The sequence below is a fragment of the Dipteris shenzhenensis genome, chromosome 31, assembly GCF_047967505.1.
Source record: "Dipteris shenzhenensis isolate YYH24624 ecotype China chromosome 31, Dip_SZ_1.0, whole genome shotgun sequence".
Lineage (NCBI taxonomy): Eukaryota > Viridiplantae > Streptophyta > Polypodiopsida > Gleicheniales > Dipteridaceae > Dipteris > Dipteris shenzhenensis.
Window position 1 is genome coordinate 24,850,142 of NC_141626.1, and position 15,501 is coordinate 24,865,642.

The 15,501-nt window shown below is 46.2% G+C and overlaps 1 protein-coding gene across 1 annotated transcript in view; it reads left to right on the top strand.

Annotated features, from left to right (window-relative positions):
- The first annotated feature begins 2,386 nt into the window (after positions 1 to 2,386).
- ADA2B (ADA2 2B) overlaps positions 2,387 to 15,501 on the top strand; it is a 90,762-nt gene continuing 77,647 nt past the window's right edge. The window contains exons 1-3 of the mRNA XM_087369968.1: positions 2,387 to 2,541; positions 11,817 to 11,872; positions 12,019 to 12,191. Of these exons, the coding sequence (XP_087226094.1) occupies positions 2,498 to 2,541; positions 11,817 to 11,872; positions 12,019 to 12,191 (273 nt within the window). The 5' untranslated portion in view covers positions 2,387 to 2,497. The remainder of the gene's footprint in view (positions 2,542 to 11,816; positions 11,873 to 12,018; positions 12,192 to 15,501) is intronic.

Genomic DNA, 15,501 nt, shown 5'->3' on the forward strand with positions numbered 1-15,501 from the left:
TGTCGACCCTTGCTTATGACTTTTGCATAAGATGGGGTGAGCTAACCATGCCTAATTGTAAGGTAGGCTAAGGGTGGCACCCCTGTCACCCTAGTACACACATCATTAGGTAGATAGTCCGAATAGGTTTGTGCTCTTGCAATGTAAGTGTCACAACTTGCAACGCTTGTGCTAAGTCAATTCAGTTTCTTAGTTTGACATTACACTATGTCAAGCCTATGGGTAAGGTAGGAAAGGGGCCATTGAAGTTGAGAGAGAGGCCATAAGAGATCTTGCTTGGATGCTAGTGACGATTTTCTTGTAATCCAATACTTTAATTACCATCATTAACAATTTGGCTTGTTTTGTTTTGGAAGGCAATGCACCTTTGGTTTTGCTTGTGTGGGAAGCTGTCAAAGTGGGTGGTGATGAACCCAACCCACCCGCATTGTGGTTGGGAAATAGAGGTGGTTAAGCATTTGTTTTGGTCGTGCCTTGGTGTTTGGTTGAAGGTGGAAGCTGCACCGATGAGGCAATATGGGTTGATGTTTCGGTTTTATATCACATCAAGGTTTAGGATGATCTTGATGGGGGATCTCCCATTGTCTTTAGTCTCTTGTTGGCCAATAGGGACCCCTAGTTGGTGAAAAACACCATTATAAGGGGGGGGGAGAGAGTGGTGGATTGAGGGCCAATTAACCTAAGCTTATTGGTGCCCGAATTAAGGTGGTGAGCAGAGTAGTTTCTAGAACAGAGTGAGGCAGCAAGTCCCTAAAAAAGGGGAGAAGGAGAAGAAGGCAAAATTTCAGCCCACGGAAGCCAGCTTTCTCAACTTCCCCTCTTCACATCTCCTCGCCATGGTCTTCTCCCTCCTCTTCGCACTTCTCAAGGCCTCTGTCTTGTGCAAGTCTGAGAGCTAATTTGCTTGATAGTGTAAGGTTGTGCTTTTGCTAGTCTTAAGCATTAGCATCAACATCACTATCAATTCCAAAGCGCAACAAAATCATGCAAGAAGAAAAACCGGAAAAGTAGCAAGCACTCCACACGGTAGACACACTCTCTTGCGTTGTGTGGCTCACTTAAAGGATCCACACTGATTGCATCCGAGTTGAAGAACAACTCTCTTATTGTTTACTCGCTTCTTGCTCCGCCTCTTCGCTTCTGTCGACATTTTGTTTGTGTGTTGATCCAATGCCAATCCAAAATGCGTAGTTGATTAGATCTCAAAATTACAAACCCGATGCAAAAAATTTGATGCAAATCAAATGCTCGAGCACAAAGATTTGATTTTTTCATATTAGTGGCCATATATGTGAGCGATGGTGGGGTTGGCAGTGTGGAGTGTTCGTAACCATAAAGTTTTCATGGTATTTTGTGGTGGTGGATTGGTCGAGCGAGAAATTGTGGTTGGTGTTTGTGTTTTTCTTCAAAATTTTGTAGCTATGCTGATGAGAAATGATGATCTGGTGGGGAATTACCTAATGGATGGGGGGACTTATCTCCTTAACCTGCACGCCCTGGGCTATTGCCTGCTCTTCAGCCAATTTTTGTCAGGGGTCTTGACCCCCTCATTTTGATGCAATTAATAAAAGCTGACAATTTGCCCCCCCAAACAAAAAAACACTTTGGTTTGCCATCAACTTCAAAGCATTTCCACTTTCCACCCACATATATCGCAGTCTGGACTTATTTCCTAGAAAAACTATTTGCTAAAGCAGAAACTTCACATAGGTCATCACCCAACTCTTTCTTTTTTCTATATCATTGGTAAACCAAGTCACCTAATAGGTCACCCTGATGGGAAAAATATCAAACATTGTTGTTGTCATGCCACAAAACCGATGTTAACTTGAGCATTTCCCTCCATATACTATTGTGGGGTGCATTATCCGCATCTAATGATGCATGGTTGTGTGCGGATGCATGTCTTCCCATGGCGTTGAGGGGCCTGAGGATAATTAGCTCAAGCAAGGGGTTTAGAGAGGGTGATTCCTAGAGGGGGAGAAGGGGAGTTTAATTTCAAGGGACAAGATGTTCATTGTTTTATTTGTAAAACCTGGTATATATATGAAATTTGGGAAATTTTAAGATCCAATCTTTAGGATTGCCCTTAAAAAAAGTTAAAAAGGTGATAAAATAAATGTAATAACCTACCCCCAACCCCATCCCACTTTGCTCACCACGCGCTCACTCACTAGGGGATGCTGCACTTGGATCGGCCTATAATCTACCAGGGTCGAACACATGCACACCCCCAAAACACTTGACCACGAGGCGAGGACACCACACGCCTTTCATATTAAGAGGTTAAAAAACGAATGGGGAAAGGGTTGGAGTCTCAAGACGTGGCAAAGGTTGTGGTTTGACTGCATGACGTGGCAAGGGCAAATGCTGACTAGTAGGGGACACGTCAGCAAGTTTTTCACAATTGATGTTTTCGTAGACTTCTGGGGACCTCTACACCCCCGTGTGTTGGAATTCTTCTGCTCCAAGGATCCTTATTTCGAATTTCGCACTCATGGGTCGCTATCGCGCTCCCGCCGCAGCTTCAGAAGATAACAGGTATCAGTTTTCTGTTTTCTCCGTTTCTAGCTTCGATTCTGCGCGTTTTTTAAGATGTAGAACAGGCAATCGTAAGCCTTTTGTCCTCCTATCTTATATATTGCCTCTTCAAGTTTAGTTCTTTAGTGTAAGTCTTAAGTAGATTGAATAAATTTACGTATTTACTATTATAGCTGGTGCATCTTAAAAATGCTGTGAATTTTCTTGCAAAAAAAAATTGCTGTGAATTTTGTTTGGGCATTGCTGCTCTCGAAAAAACGTAGGGAACTAGCTGGCTCAGTATGTTCTCACAAGCATACAGTCGTCCGCTATATTTATTTGAACTTAGGAAAGGATCAGAGTGCTGAGAGTCTGTGTCAGAGTGCCAATAAATGCACGAGCTGCAAACTTTTCTATCTAATTACCCCTGGATCATCTGCTTGATTTCTTCACAGACAAGATTCACACCGACGAGTCTCAGAGAGATTTAAAAACCATAGCCTGGTTTAGAGAAGCATAAGTTTACACTCTATACCAGGACCTGTTAGCTATGGTGAGGACTAGTCTGCTATGTTGAGGACTATTTGCAGCAGGGTAATACAGTGCCAATGAATGGCCTAGAATATTGTATTCTTCACAGACAAGATTCACACCGACGAGTCTCAGGGAGATTTAAAAACCATAGCCTGGTTTAGAGAAGCATAAGTTTACACTCTATACCAGGACCTGTTAGCTATGGTGAGGACTATTTGCAGCAGGGTAATACAGTGCCAATGAATGGCCTAGAATATTGTATTCTCTTCGTGCCCCTTTTTTGTCTATTCTGAGCTGCTGTCTCTGCCCCTTATACAAAAGGGCCACCTAAGTCCACTCAAGCTCACTGAGGGAGGGAGTGCAGGGGAAAACTTAGTCTTCCACTGATCAGACTTCATTGCAAAGGCATGCGGCACTTGAGACTTCATTGTAAAGGCATGTGGCACTTGGTACACGACAGTTGTGATGGTTGGTGATGAGGTCTTCATAGAGGCTGACGGAGGCAACTGCTGAAAAGGCCATTCCATCGAGGCCCAATTGCAATACAGCAGACAATGCAGTTGCAAACTGCAGGTGTGTGGGACTTTGTGGGAGCTTATGTGTATGAGGTTTTGACCTTTATTTGAGGAAGATACGTTCACATAGGAGTTTCTTGACCTAACCTTAGTTATTCTGGGACTTACCACATATGGCTGCTCCACATAGATCCCAGGATTCCACTCGGAAACTCTGAATCTGCATCTAGCTGTCTAGAGAACCAAGCTCTTGATGAGCTCACCCCCGGATTAAACCCTGTGTCATCAGAGGTCGCTAGAGTATTCTCCTCTGCTAGTAGTCCCCACTGTTTGTCGAGGTCTTCAACCTGCATTCTTGAGTCTGAGAACACCAGGAGAAACAACATGCCAAAAAACAATCCACTGAATTCAACAATAAAGTATTGAGAGAATACACACCTTGGGTTTATTTTTCCACCTTTGTCGGAGTCCTCCAACTCTTGTGGGATCATGACTAGCTGTCTAGCCTACGTTGAGACTTGGTCTTGATGTTGCCTCCAGCATAAGTCCATCCACTGCATTGCATCTGTGTGACTCTGAACTCATAGTACAGCCTTTGTTTCATGCCTCCAATCTATGTGTCCTGCCTCATTATCTCTAATGGTAACGCCTGCAACTTCTTGAGTCCTGGTAATTGAGAAAGAAGAAAGAAAGATGCATTAACGTCTTCGAAAGGCCTTGCGGGCCTTTGTCTCTATTAACATCTTTGAAAGGCCTCACGGGCCTATGAGACAAAGTACAAAATCAAAAGTGACACATGCTCATACAAGCCACAAGGGGCTGAGGCAAAGGGCGAGTACTATGCTAGACTAAAATCAGAGATACAAAACATGTAAACTCCAACTCTAAAACTAGTGACTAGTAGCTAGACTCAGTCTCAGATAAGGAGTCAGCAGGCATATCTAGGTGCCATGGTGGCCCTCTCGTGAGCTGCAAAGATGTCTCATATCAGTGTCTGTCTGGTTGTCTCGCACTGTGGTGGAGGGTGTGGTCTCCGAGCTCTTTGTATCCGGTGGGCCATATCAATAGTAACACCTCTAATTGGGCGGTCTCCTCCCAATAGAACTGTAAGAGGCTGAAGATCCATCATGCATGCTCTAGTCCATCACCGCATCATGGGTGGCTCGTCGTCATCTCATTTCACTAGTCCATACGGCTCTCATGTCGTCGATCTCCTCCTCCTCTATCTCGACATGTCAAGGAGTAGACTTAAATGTGTAGAAGTCTGTGACGTGTTGTTGAGCTCGATCCACCACAATCCCCTGCTCAGTAGCTCTCTCTTGCTCTGTGATCTGACGCAGATGACGTCTCATCTCCATCGGGTAGAGACTAATGTAGACCTGGTCTTGGAAGTGGATCAATCTGGAGAGAGGCCCAAATCCAAGCCCCTCTTGGAAAAGGCAGTGGTAGCGTCCTCGGATCTCATAGTAAACGGGGCAGATACATAATAAGTGCTCCTCTGTCTCTACCTCACCTATTGTGCATAATCTGCAGATCCGCTGTTTAGGTGTGCGTGCAGCTTTTCCTGCCTCAATCCTCAGTTGATGGGATGAGACTCGCATCTGCCCAATGGCAATCCTAAGGGCATGTGAGACTCGCGTGTCCTCCAAATACTAGGGCCTGATGATCACTCCGCCCTCTGACACTCTCCAGAAGTGGTCGCAATAGAATCTGGTCTGGGTGGGGAAATCCTGGTCCCCTCCCCATGTCCGCGGACCGCAACATATAGAGCTGAAGCAGGTCTAACTGTATGATACGGTTGATCTCATCCTGCAGGACAAGAGGATCATGAACATCTAAGCTATACTGGAAGGGGGGGAGACGATTCATCTGAATGCCATGTCTGTCAAATTGTTTTGAGATGCGTGCATACCAGGCCATGCTGGCATCACTCTCAGCCAGTCGCATAGATGACTCTAGTGCCACTCTCAATAGCCTCTCTCTAGGTAAGGCCCAGACCCGTGGACATAGGTAAGTGCCTAGAAGATGGCATCGATCTTGAGCGGTGTCATGGTGGCGAACTCTGCCTGTAAGATTTGGCGAGGGATTGAGGGCTTGCTCCAAATCATCCTGGATCGCATGGTCATTCGTAGTCTCTCAAAGCGTCGCCACTCAATCACACTGTCAAATCACATCTCCAGAAGGGTGCCATGTACATGGTTGTAGGCCTTACTAATGTGCTTAGTAATGTGTCGAATAGCCATCCCTTTTTTGGGGGGTCCTAAAATGCACTTGAAAACACTGTCGCTCCAGTCGGGCCAAGCTTCCTGCCCTCGTGTAAGGTGTGCTCTGGCTGCATGAATCATCATGAAGACTGGTCCTGTAAAGATTGCCCCTAGATATGTGTAAGGCGGTACAATCTCCATTGGCTCTCCTCTGTAGGTGAAGCTATGTCGATGAAGTGCTGGTTGGGAGGTATTGAAGATCATAACCTTGGTTTTACCAAGGTTAACTGCCAGACCCCTCTCTCTAAAGAACACCTCCAGTGCTCTAGGTGTTTCTGTAACCTTGCTGCTGAAGAGGATAGGAGGACTATATCATCTGCATACAATCAGCCAGCCACAATCCTTGCCGCCCAGGCGGTCAATGAAGGTCGTGATCTCATCAATATATAGCCCAAATAAAGTTGGTGAGAGGGGGCATCCCTGCTTCACCCCCTCGTACTCTTGATCCAGTCTAACAGGCCTCCAGGGGCATGTACTCTGTCTCTGACTGACTCATACATGCTAATCACCCCCCATATTATAACAGCTGGGATCTACATCTCCTATAGTCGTCTGATCATGCGAGCTCGTGGAACGGTATCAAAGGCCTTCTGAAAGTCTACAAAACATGCGTAGACTTTCTAGGATCGCGAGCGTGCCTCCTCAATGATTACCCGTAAGGTGAAAATATGATCCAAAAAGGAGTGCTGTCTCCTAAAACGAGCCTGCCCCAATGCTATCTGCCCATGCATCTCTGTGTAGGAGCTGATCTCTCTCTTTAGTACCGATCCATAGATCTTGGCCAGCGTGTGACCAATCATGAGAGTGCGATAATTCCCTATGTCCATGGATCTCTTGCTTTGTGTATCGGCACAATACTAGTGGTACTCCAAGCAGAAGGGAAGCCATGACATACAACATGATTGAACATTTGTGCTAAGATTGGGGCAGCCAAGACCTCCTCTCTGTGTGCAAAATGCTTAGTCCGTAAGCCCTCACGGTCCTACGCTCTTTAATTATGGAGCCAACGTAATGCAGCTCTCACGTTTTGTGGGGTGAAGAAGATGCAGGTGGTGGGCCAAGGAAGAGCGGACGTGTCAAAGTGGGGACATCGTAGGGGATGTTGTATAGGTGTGCCACACCTCTGGATCTGCAATAGGGATAGGTGGTTTCCTCTGTGATAAAAGCCCCCATGCAAAAGTGGGTCCGCTCCACGAAACGATTGGATCATCTGATCATCTCATCCATCCTATGTGAGAGGAAAGCTCGCCTCTTACGCCACGCCAAGCGTCATGAGATCTGGTGTGCCTCAGATCTTGTCAAGTGTTCCAATACCTACTTTCGTATAAGGTGAGATCTCATCTTCCGGCACTCATCATCATACAAAGAATTATGTGGCATCTTCCCAACTGGGGAGCGAGCTGTAGATTTGGTCGTGGGGAAGGATCTAGTGGTAGCATCATGTATAGCAGATACCAATGCATCTGAAGCCAGGACGAGGTTTGCATCATCTCTCAGGGGAGTCGCTAGCCTGCGAGACAAGTGGCACATATAAATTGGATCCAGAGCATGATCAAAGTGCACCCGAACGTGGGTGGGAGTTAGGTATATTTTTAGCTATATCGGGCAATGTAGTCAGAATGGTGAAAGACAGGTATGGGTGATTGGCGCCAAGGGGCAGAGGCGGGTTTATGAAGTCTTGTACTCGTGTCACAAAGGTTGGGGGACACATCAAGTAATCCACAGTGCTGCTGCCCCCTCCATGTGGGAAAGATGTAAGTCCTCAAGACCTCGGCCATCACTAGAGACCAAGTCATGTATAGCCCCCATATCTTATAAATGTCTCCCATATCCTGTTACATGTGACGCATCCTCTGAGTGTCTATCTTGAACTTTGCTGGGTCTACCTCTGGCACTTAGAGGGATCTGACTCAAAGTCAAGCAGCTCTACTTGTATATTTCCCGTACACTCATTGAAATCACCAAGGAGGAGTATGTCTCTTTGCCGGGAAAACTCCACAATGTGTCTCATAAGTGCTATGACCATCTGTAGTAACCTCACGTGCATAGGATGATGTGTCTGGAGCGAAGTAGCACACTGAGATAAAGAGCGGCGGTGTGTAAGGTGTGGAATCGTACCCACATGTGTCTTGCATGCTCCTCCCTTCGTATCACAACTATAAGTGGCCTCAGATGCAATTTAAACAAGCTCTCGTATCCCATGGTCCCTTCTCGTCTCCTGCCTAAAGGCTGATTCCCAGGTATATCCTGTGATTGTGGGTAATCCTCTTCAGGATTCTCATGTGTTTCAGTGTAGAATATCATCTCCCTACCATTGTAGGTCTCTGAGAACCCCCCTGGATCTGCTGACCATAGGGTGCCGTTACAGTTCCATATTCTATTTTCAGCTCATGCTGTCCTCTCACCCCATGGCCTAGGGCACCTTCATGCACTATCTCCACCTGCACCCTCTTCTTTGTCTTTCCTTTCACGGATTATAACTTTACCATCCCTATAGACAGCCCATTTGCCCTCCTCTCTGGTTGCCATAGCACATATCATTCCTTCCTTCCGATGTTCCTGCTTCAATAATGTAAGATCATCATCAAGGTATATCTTAGCCCCTTTCAAGGTGGCTCTCATGCTCATAAAAGTGGATCCATCCATGGCAGTCTTGAACTTGTATTAGAGTGGCCTCGTGGGTACATCATCCCTTCCTACTCGCCATGCAGCCTCAAAGGTGAGATTGATGCTGATCTTAGTCATGAGCGCCTTTGCATCCACCATCGGGGTATCACCCACTGCCAAGCCTCTTACTAGCACATTAAGGGTTACTAGCACATCAAGGGCTTTATTACTTCGTCTTTTTTCCTCTTCTAATGCATCAGAAATGAAAGCGTTCTTCGGGGCTGCTGCACCTTTTTTGACCTCGCTTGCTCGCCCTGCATATTAGCTTGAATTACAGCCGTCTCCTTCCTGAAGGTTTCATTTGCAGATTTCAGCTCTTCCAATGCTTTCTGTGTTTTCTCTTCTTCTAGTGCCTTGAGGGAGTTGACCTACTCCTTGATGGTATTCAGCTCCTCATTGAGAGGTGGCTGGAATTCACCCTCCTCTGGTTGCATGCATGCTTTTAGTGCTTCATTCTCAGCCTTGAGTGTAGCAACTTGATCTTCTAAATACTTTATAAGTGAGGCATATTGGCTGGCTTTTTCTTCAATCATTCGCCTGCATTTGTTTCAGCTTTGCATTTCCTCCTTCCATTTGTTGAAATCCTTCTGCATAGAGTCTCTTACCTTGTGCATAGTCCCATCTCCCTTGGTTTCTTCGACCCTTTTCTGTAGTGACTCAATCCTGACATCTTGTATCTTGATGATATCCTTAGCTGCTGCCCCAATGGCACTATATTTTTGTTGCTTTCCCCTACATGTCTTCTTATCCGGTGAGTTATCCATTTTCCAAATTTCCAAATCTGAATCCCCCAATTATAAATGTTGTATATGAGAAAACCCTGCTGAAAATGAATCTGAAGCTGAAGCTCGATAGACCTCATTGGACTTACATTTTGAGAGAGCTCTATCTTGCAATAAATTTCTGCTCTGGCTGTCTTGATTTAACCAGCTTCACTGTATCCCCCTTGGGCAAGTTGAGCCTCCAAGTTGACGGTGAGTTTTCCCTTTGAGATTATGGGCTGAGAAATAGAGGCGGAGCAGGTGGGTGGGGTGATGAACGACGTGGCGGGAATATGAGGGTGTGGCAACGGGCTGCTGAAGGCATTGTGAGCTACAGAGAGCGTGGCGGGTGTTTGGAGGTGTGGCGGCTGCTGAGAGCGGGGCTATAGGCAGGTAGCTGTAGGCAGCCTTCACAGGTGGAGGCAGGGGCTTATGTAGCCCCTTGTATTTATGGGGTGTGGGGAGCAGCCCTGCATTGATGCAAGGAGAGACGAGTGATGCCCATGACGCTTGACACAGAGGCGGAGACCCCTGCAAGGCCTTGACAGCAAGGAGCGACTCTGGCTGTCCACCTTACGAAGAAACTTTGGATCTGTAGGATCCTTGGATCACTTCTGTGTGTCTGACATGAACATGGTCAATCGATCAAACGATGTACACGAATCATATGGCAATGCTTCTACCAAAACTGTCTCCAAGGAGATGCAGACCACTTGTTACCAGTGTGTAGCTGCCCTCTTCCTCCGTTGCTTTTGCTCTCCTCCAAGCTTCTCCTTGTCACCATAGCTGGGCTGAATCGCAGCCATGGCTACCACCACTGCTACAGAGACCCTTCCCTTCCTCGAGCTCCGATCTAAGGCTATATTACTGCCCAGCAGATCGAAGATGACCTAGAGAGGGCAAGGCTACACACCTTTGAAGAGATGGGGGCTATGTTTGTGCAGGAGGAGGTTAGAGACAAGGCGTTGGTGCAGGAGGAGGTTAGAGAGAAGGTGTTCGATTGAGATGTGGATGAAGTCAAGGCCCTAGTTGCTTTGGGAAAGGGTAAGCCACAAAGGCAATCCCGTGGCACTATCTTCCCATAGCATCCACTGAGTTTGAAATGCATGATCTTGGTTTCTTACATTAATCTTGTTCCAAACCTTCCATGCCATTAGGAGGCTCCAAATCTCACCTTCCACAACAGGTAGTTGCTTTTGTCGAAATTCGCTCCCTCCATGTAGCCATGGATCTGAAGGAATTGGAAGTAATAAACTGAAATGACACAATGCCCTGCAATCAAATTTGACAATGGCACACCTGACTGAATCAGAGTCTCCTTCCTTCTTGCAAAGGGCCTTCCTTTCTTCAGTTGTCGGAGTAGATCCTTTGGGCTCAGATACCATGTCAGAGACACAAGGTTAGCACACATTAGCACCACACCCGCAGCAGGAACCATGGGTTCACACTACTCTAAGATCTCCCACATAGCTTAATGAAGACACGTAAAAGTCTTGAGACGAACTCTGCAATGTTGGCAGAATATGCTCCACAATATATGGACATGGCTGATAGCAAAGGTAAGCGTCAAACTCCACATGGACAGGCTGGGGCTTGACCTCACTACAGCCAAAAGTGCTGTACCAATAGAGTTCCAACTGAGCACCAAGCGTGGACAAAGGTCCAGCTCCTACAACTACTCTGCTCCCTCTCCTTGCCGCATGCCCCTTGAGGGCTTCAGTGGCTGAATGGTGGATGGAATGAATGAGGCAAACGGTCCCAGGGTGGGTTGCGTGCCCCCTCCCCTCCCAGCAATAAATAAACACAAATCTGACCGACTGGCCCTACAGGGCCAACCAGGCCTCTAAAAGGGGTGACCAGCTGAATGGGCAAACCCTTATATATGAGCCGACTCCTGGCCGCATAAGCCGGCCTTCCTGCTCCCCGAGGCCAACCTGGAAATTGCCGCCTGACCCCAGTCGGCTCTTCCACCCCTGGTCAATATTTAAGCCCTTACATCTAGGAGACAAGGCTGGGCTGTATTGCTGCCCATTTGAAAGCGAAGCTGTGACAGATCTGCTGCCCACATAGCAGCTTGTGATCCTGCACATATGGCAGCCAACATGCCACCCAAGCGCATAGCATGGCATTCTATGCTTGCAAGGGAGAAATGCTAACTTTAAGCCTCTAGCATGGCATTCTACGCATGCAAGGGAGAAATGCCAACTTTTGATGGAAAATGATTGTCCAACAGTTTGCATTCTTCGTAGGAGTTAATTGATATCATCCTTAGAAGCACCAATGTTCAGCTCCTCCCCTTCTCACAGCCATGGTAGTTGCAGCTGGCTTAAAAAGGTTCTCTGCGTAGGTGACTTGTATTGTGTTTTTGGGAATATCCATGTACCTATCGAGAGAAGGAATCTGTTGGATCTCCTTTACTTTGTGCAATAGGGGAGTATTGGCCATGCTGATGTGCAGTTTTGTTCCAGAATGTTCATACACGATTTTCTGTTTCGTTAGTTTTACAAGGGCTTTCTGGTAAATAAGGATCACAGAGATTTGTTTGTCCTAATTAGGTCGAAAAGGCGACGTCTTGCACTGGGTGGAGACAACTTGGAGGCTGGGGCAACAGGTCAGTTACTTCAGAGATATCCTGATCGCATGAGCTTAAGAAAATGCTATCAGTAGGGGAGAGAAAATAGTCTGCGCTTGCTTATTCTCTTGTTAAAGCTGTGGCTCTGTTTTGTATTACAACTGCTTAGGAATTGATACTTACAGGTAGTCAAGATGGGAAAAAAGCATTGTATCACTGCAACTATTGCAACAAGGATATTTCTAGCACCATTCGTATCAAATGTGCCAAATGTACAGATTTTGATCTATGCTTGGAGTGCTTCTCTGTTGGGGCAGAAGTTACTCCTCACAAATCCAATCACTCTTACAGAGTAATTGTAAGTTGAGTTTTGCCTGAAGAGAATTGGTACAGATAATCCTTCTTTAGGAGGGTGAAGTCATGAACCTTTTGTTATCTTCTGTACCTTCATTCAATTTGTCTTCTATTTTGATCTGATACGTTTTTGCACTGACTAGCTTGTGCTCAATTTCATGAAATATGTTCATTGGTTGGATGTAGTAGTATATCATTCAAGAAGACTGTTCTGCTGGCCTGCTTTGTAGTGTGCCATCTTTTGCTTATGTTGTCTTAAAGATATACTTGAGCTTCCTTTTTTTTTTGAAGACATCATCTTTTAAACTTTATCGCAATACACAATCTCTGTCTAAATAGACATAGAGCAATTTTAGTTTTCTAGATGGATACATTCTACTTATTTAGTGATTTTCTTGCTAAGTGATGCTATTCTTAGAGTTGCGTAAACTGTAGCACTTCAACAAGCATTTGGAACAAGAAAGACTTGTAAACATTACTTTATGATTTCTATTTGTGTGTTCAATGAGACAATGAGACATTTGATTGTGCCGTTTTTCAATAATGCCCTCACTTAGCAGAACATTTAGTGTTTCCATCTTAGGGCTTAGCTAGGTCTAGGTCATAGTCTAGGTTAGGAGGCCCAAAGGGGCCCCAAAAGGCTGACCAGGAAGACCCAGGGCAAGCAGGAAAGGCAGCCTGCAAAGGCTGCCCAAAAAGTCCCCTGGCAAATGAGCCAGGGGAGGCTATTTATAGGCTGGAACCAAGCCAACCAGTCTGTAAATCAGCCGACTGAGTCAGCTGTTTACAGCTTGCTGGTTGGCCCAGCCAGCCCTAGAAAAGAGGCCCTTGGCTGCCGTCTTTCCTCATTCAGAAGCCCTCCAATCTTCAGCACTTCCTCAGCCATCCTTCAGCCCTCGAGGCAGCCTCTGTGCCTTCCATCTTCTGGCCCTGATCAGCCTCAGTTCCTTGGCCATCAGTCAGCCATCTGTGGGAGAAGTACATGCGCAGGGTGTTGGACCAGCAAATGGAGTAAGGTTTGGGTAACTGCTTGAGCAGCTCTTTACATATTTCTTTACAATTTTGCACAGCTCACTTCTCAGCTCTATATTTCAGTCATCTCTTAGCTCTCTTTAGAATCTATTACTCCTAGCTTTCACTCTCTCACTCATGTAGTAACCCTACATCCCGGTGGACAGCACAAGCCTCTTCCTTGCCTTGTAGAAGTGCCTACATTGTTAGTGGGGACAGCATCAAGGTCTCGGTATTGGTCGGCGTTGCCTCTTAGGTCTTTGGGTTTGCAATACGTGTACACAGTGTACTCTTCAGAAGCGCTTTCTGTGCTCTCTTTAAGAGCGCTATTCGTATTTCTCAGTTCTTCAAGTATAAAGCAAATTCTCCCCTTATTGGGGGAGGGGGCCCTCAGTGGGTACAAGGACCCAATCGGTTGTCGACTCCATTCTCTCTCTACCCTTATCTCCTTTCTCTCTCTATGGTGCATAACACTAATTCCTCGCTAAATGTTTAAAGAAGGTCTTGCTGTGATTACACGATCATATTACCGTTGCATGTTACATTGGTATCAGAGCTTAGGTCTATATCTAGCTTGATTACCGCGAGTGTATGGTTGTGTTGAGATCTAGAAAGGACACACAATCAAGCGCCATGGAAGGGCCGGGAGAAGAAGTCAACATTGAAGACTATGAAGAGGAGAAAGACTACCAAAAAGATACGCTTCCGCCGAGTACTCAAGAAGTGATGGCAAATTTTTTGGAGCAAAATTGGGTCCTCCTATAGCAACTCGAAGAACATTCATCCCAACTAGAAGAAAGCAAAAGATAGCTGGACCATACAAAACAATGTGTGGAGGAAAAAGAAGCAAAAAAGCCGTTGGAAGAAAGACGAACCATAGATTTTGAAAAATTGCTGTTAGTGATGCGTGAGGTATGCAGGAATGAGGAGGCACTACGACGTGCAGAGCTCGCCCAGGCAAAGAGGCAACAAAAGCTAGATTGAGAGGTGATGCTTCTCCAACACAAATAGATGTTAGCCACTATACAGGCAAGTTTGAGTGCAGCAGCAGTCACCGCCATAGCCTCGTCATCGACAAAGGTAACACCACCCACCCGGTCCACTCCAAAATTTGTCTAATTTTGTTAAGTATGATGGTAGGTGTGAACATTCAGCTATTCTTCAATTCATTCATCAGTTCGTAGCTCATTTTTCGTTAGCGCGGATTCAAGATGAGCAAAGACAAAGTCCACCTAGCAGTCCCTGGCAACATTGGGCTAGTAAGTATACAAACCCAACAACTTTCGAATTTCGTTTGGGCAATGTTTGTTACCGACTTCAAAGCCCGTTTTCTACCGTGACAGTATATGCTTAACTTGGAGGATGAGTGTTCTCGTCTCTCCCTAAATGATTTGCTTGTGTTGACGTACAATAATAAGGTATTCACTCTGGTGCAACAGTTGGGCATGTCGGAGAGCGATAAGATGAAGCAATTCGTTCGAGGATTTGACACTAACATCCGTTTTACCATCTAGAACTTCGACCCGCCCGATTACGAGTGGGCGCTGACTCTTGCCTAGAATCAAGAGATGATGCTGAACGAGGGAAAGCTCAAGCAGGTCCAGAAGGATTCCAAAGCCCTGCAACAGTCAAACAACATAGCGGGTAAGGATCAACAGAAGGACAACCAGTACCAAAAGAAAGACAGCCAGGCTTCTGGTCAAAAGGAGTTCAAGCCAAAGATTACTCCAGATGAGAAGGCTACAACGGCGTTACGGGAGGCTATCTATAGCCCGATGAACAGGAGCGGTACCACCAAGAACATCACTGCTTTCATTGCCACCACATCGCTGGGTATTGCAAGAAGGACTATCCTAAGTGGCTTGCTGAAAAGGCTGTGAAAGCACCTAATTCCGTCGCCAATATACTGGCTCTTCGAGCCCTGCCACCAGCCTCAGCTATAAATGTCGTCTTCCCTGCTTTGAACGTCGTTCCCACGGTGGTCTTTCAAGGTAAGGAGGGCAACCTCTCAGACCAAAAGAAGGCGCTCATTCGAGCGTATGACGGGGAGTTTAGAAGATGCAATCTCCCCTCAGCTTGCCAAGATAGTGGGGTGCACTTTGGTGCCTCACGAGCTTGCAGTGGATGGGTTCACACCTGGCTTGCACACACATATCACTCATAAGGCCATCCATTTTATGTTTTCAGTTCAGAAGGCCATTTTTACGCGGGATTTCATTCTGACACCTTTGATAGGGTGCGATCCTTGGGATTCAGTGGTTCCACGAGCATGTACCGATGCCTGATTGGCGGTAGGACACCTT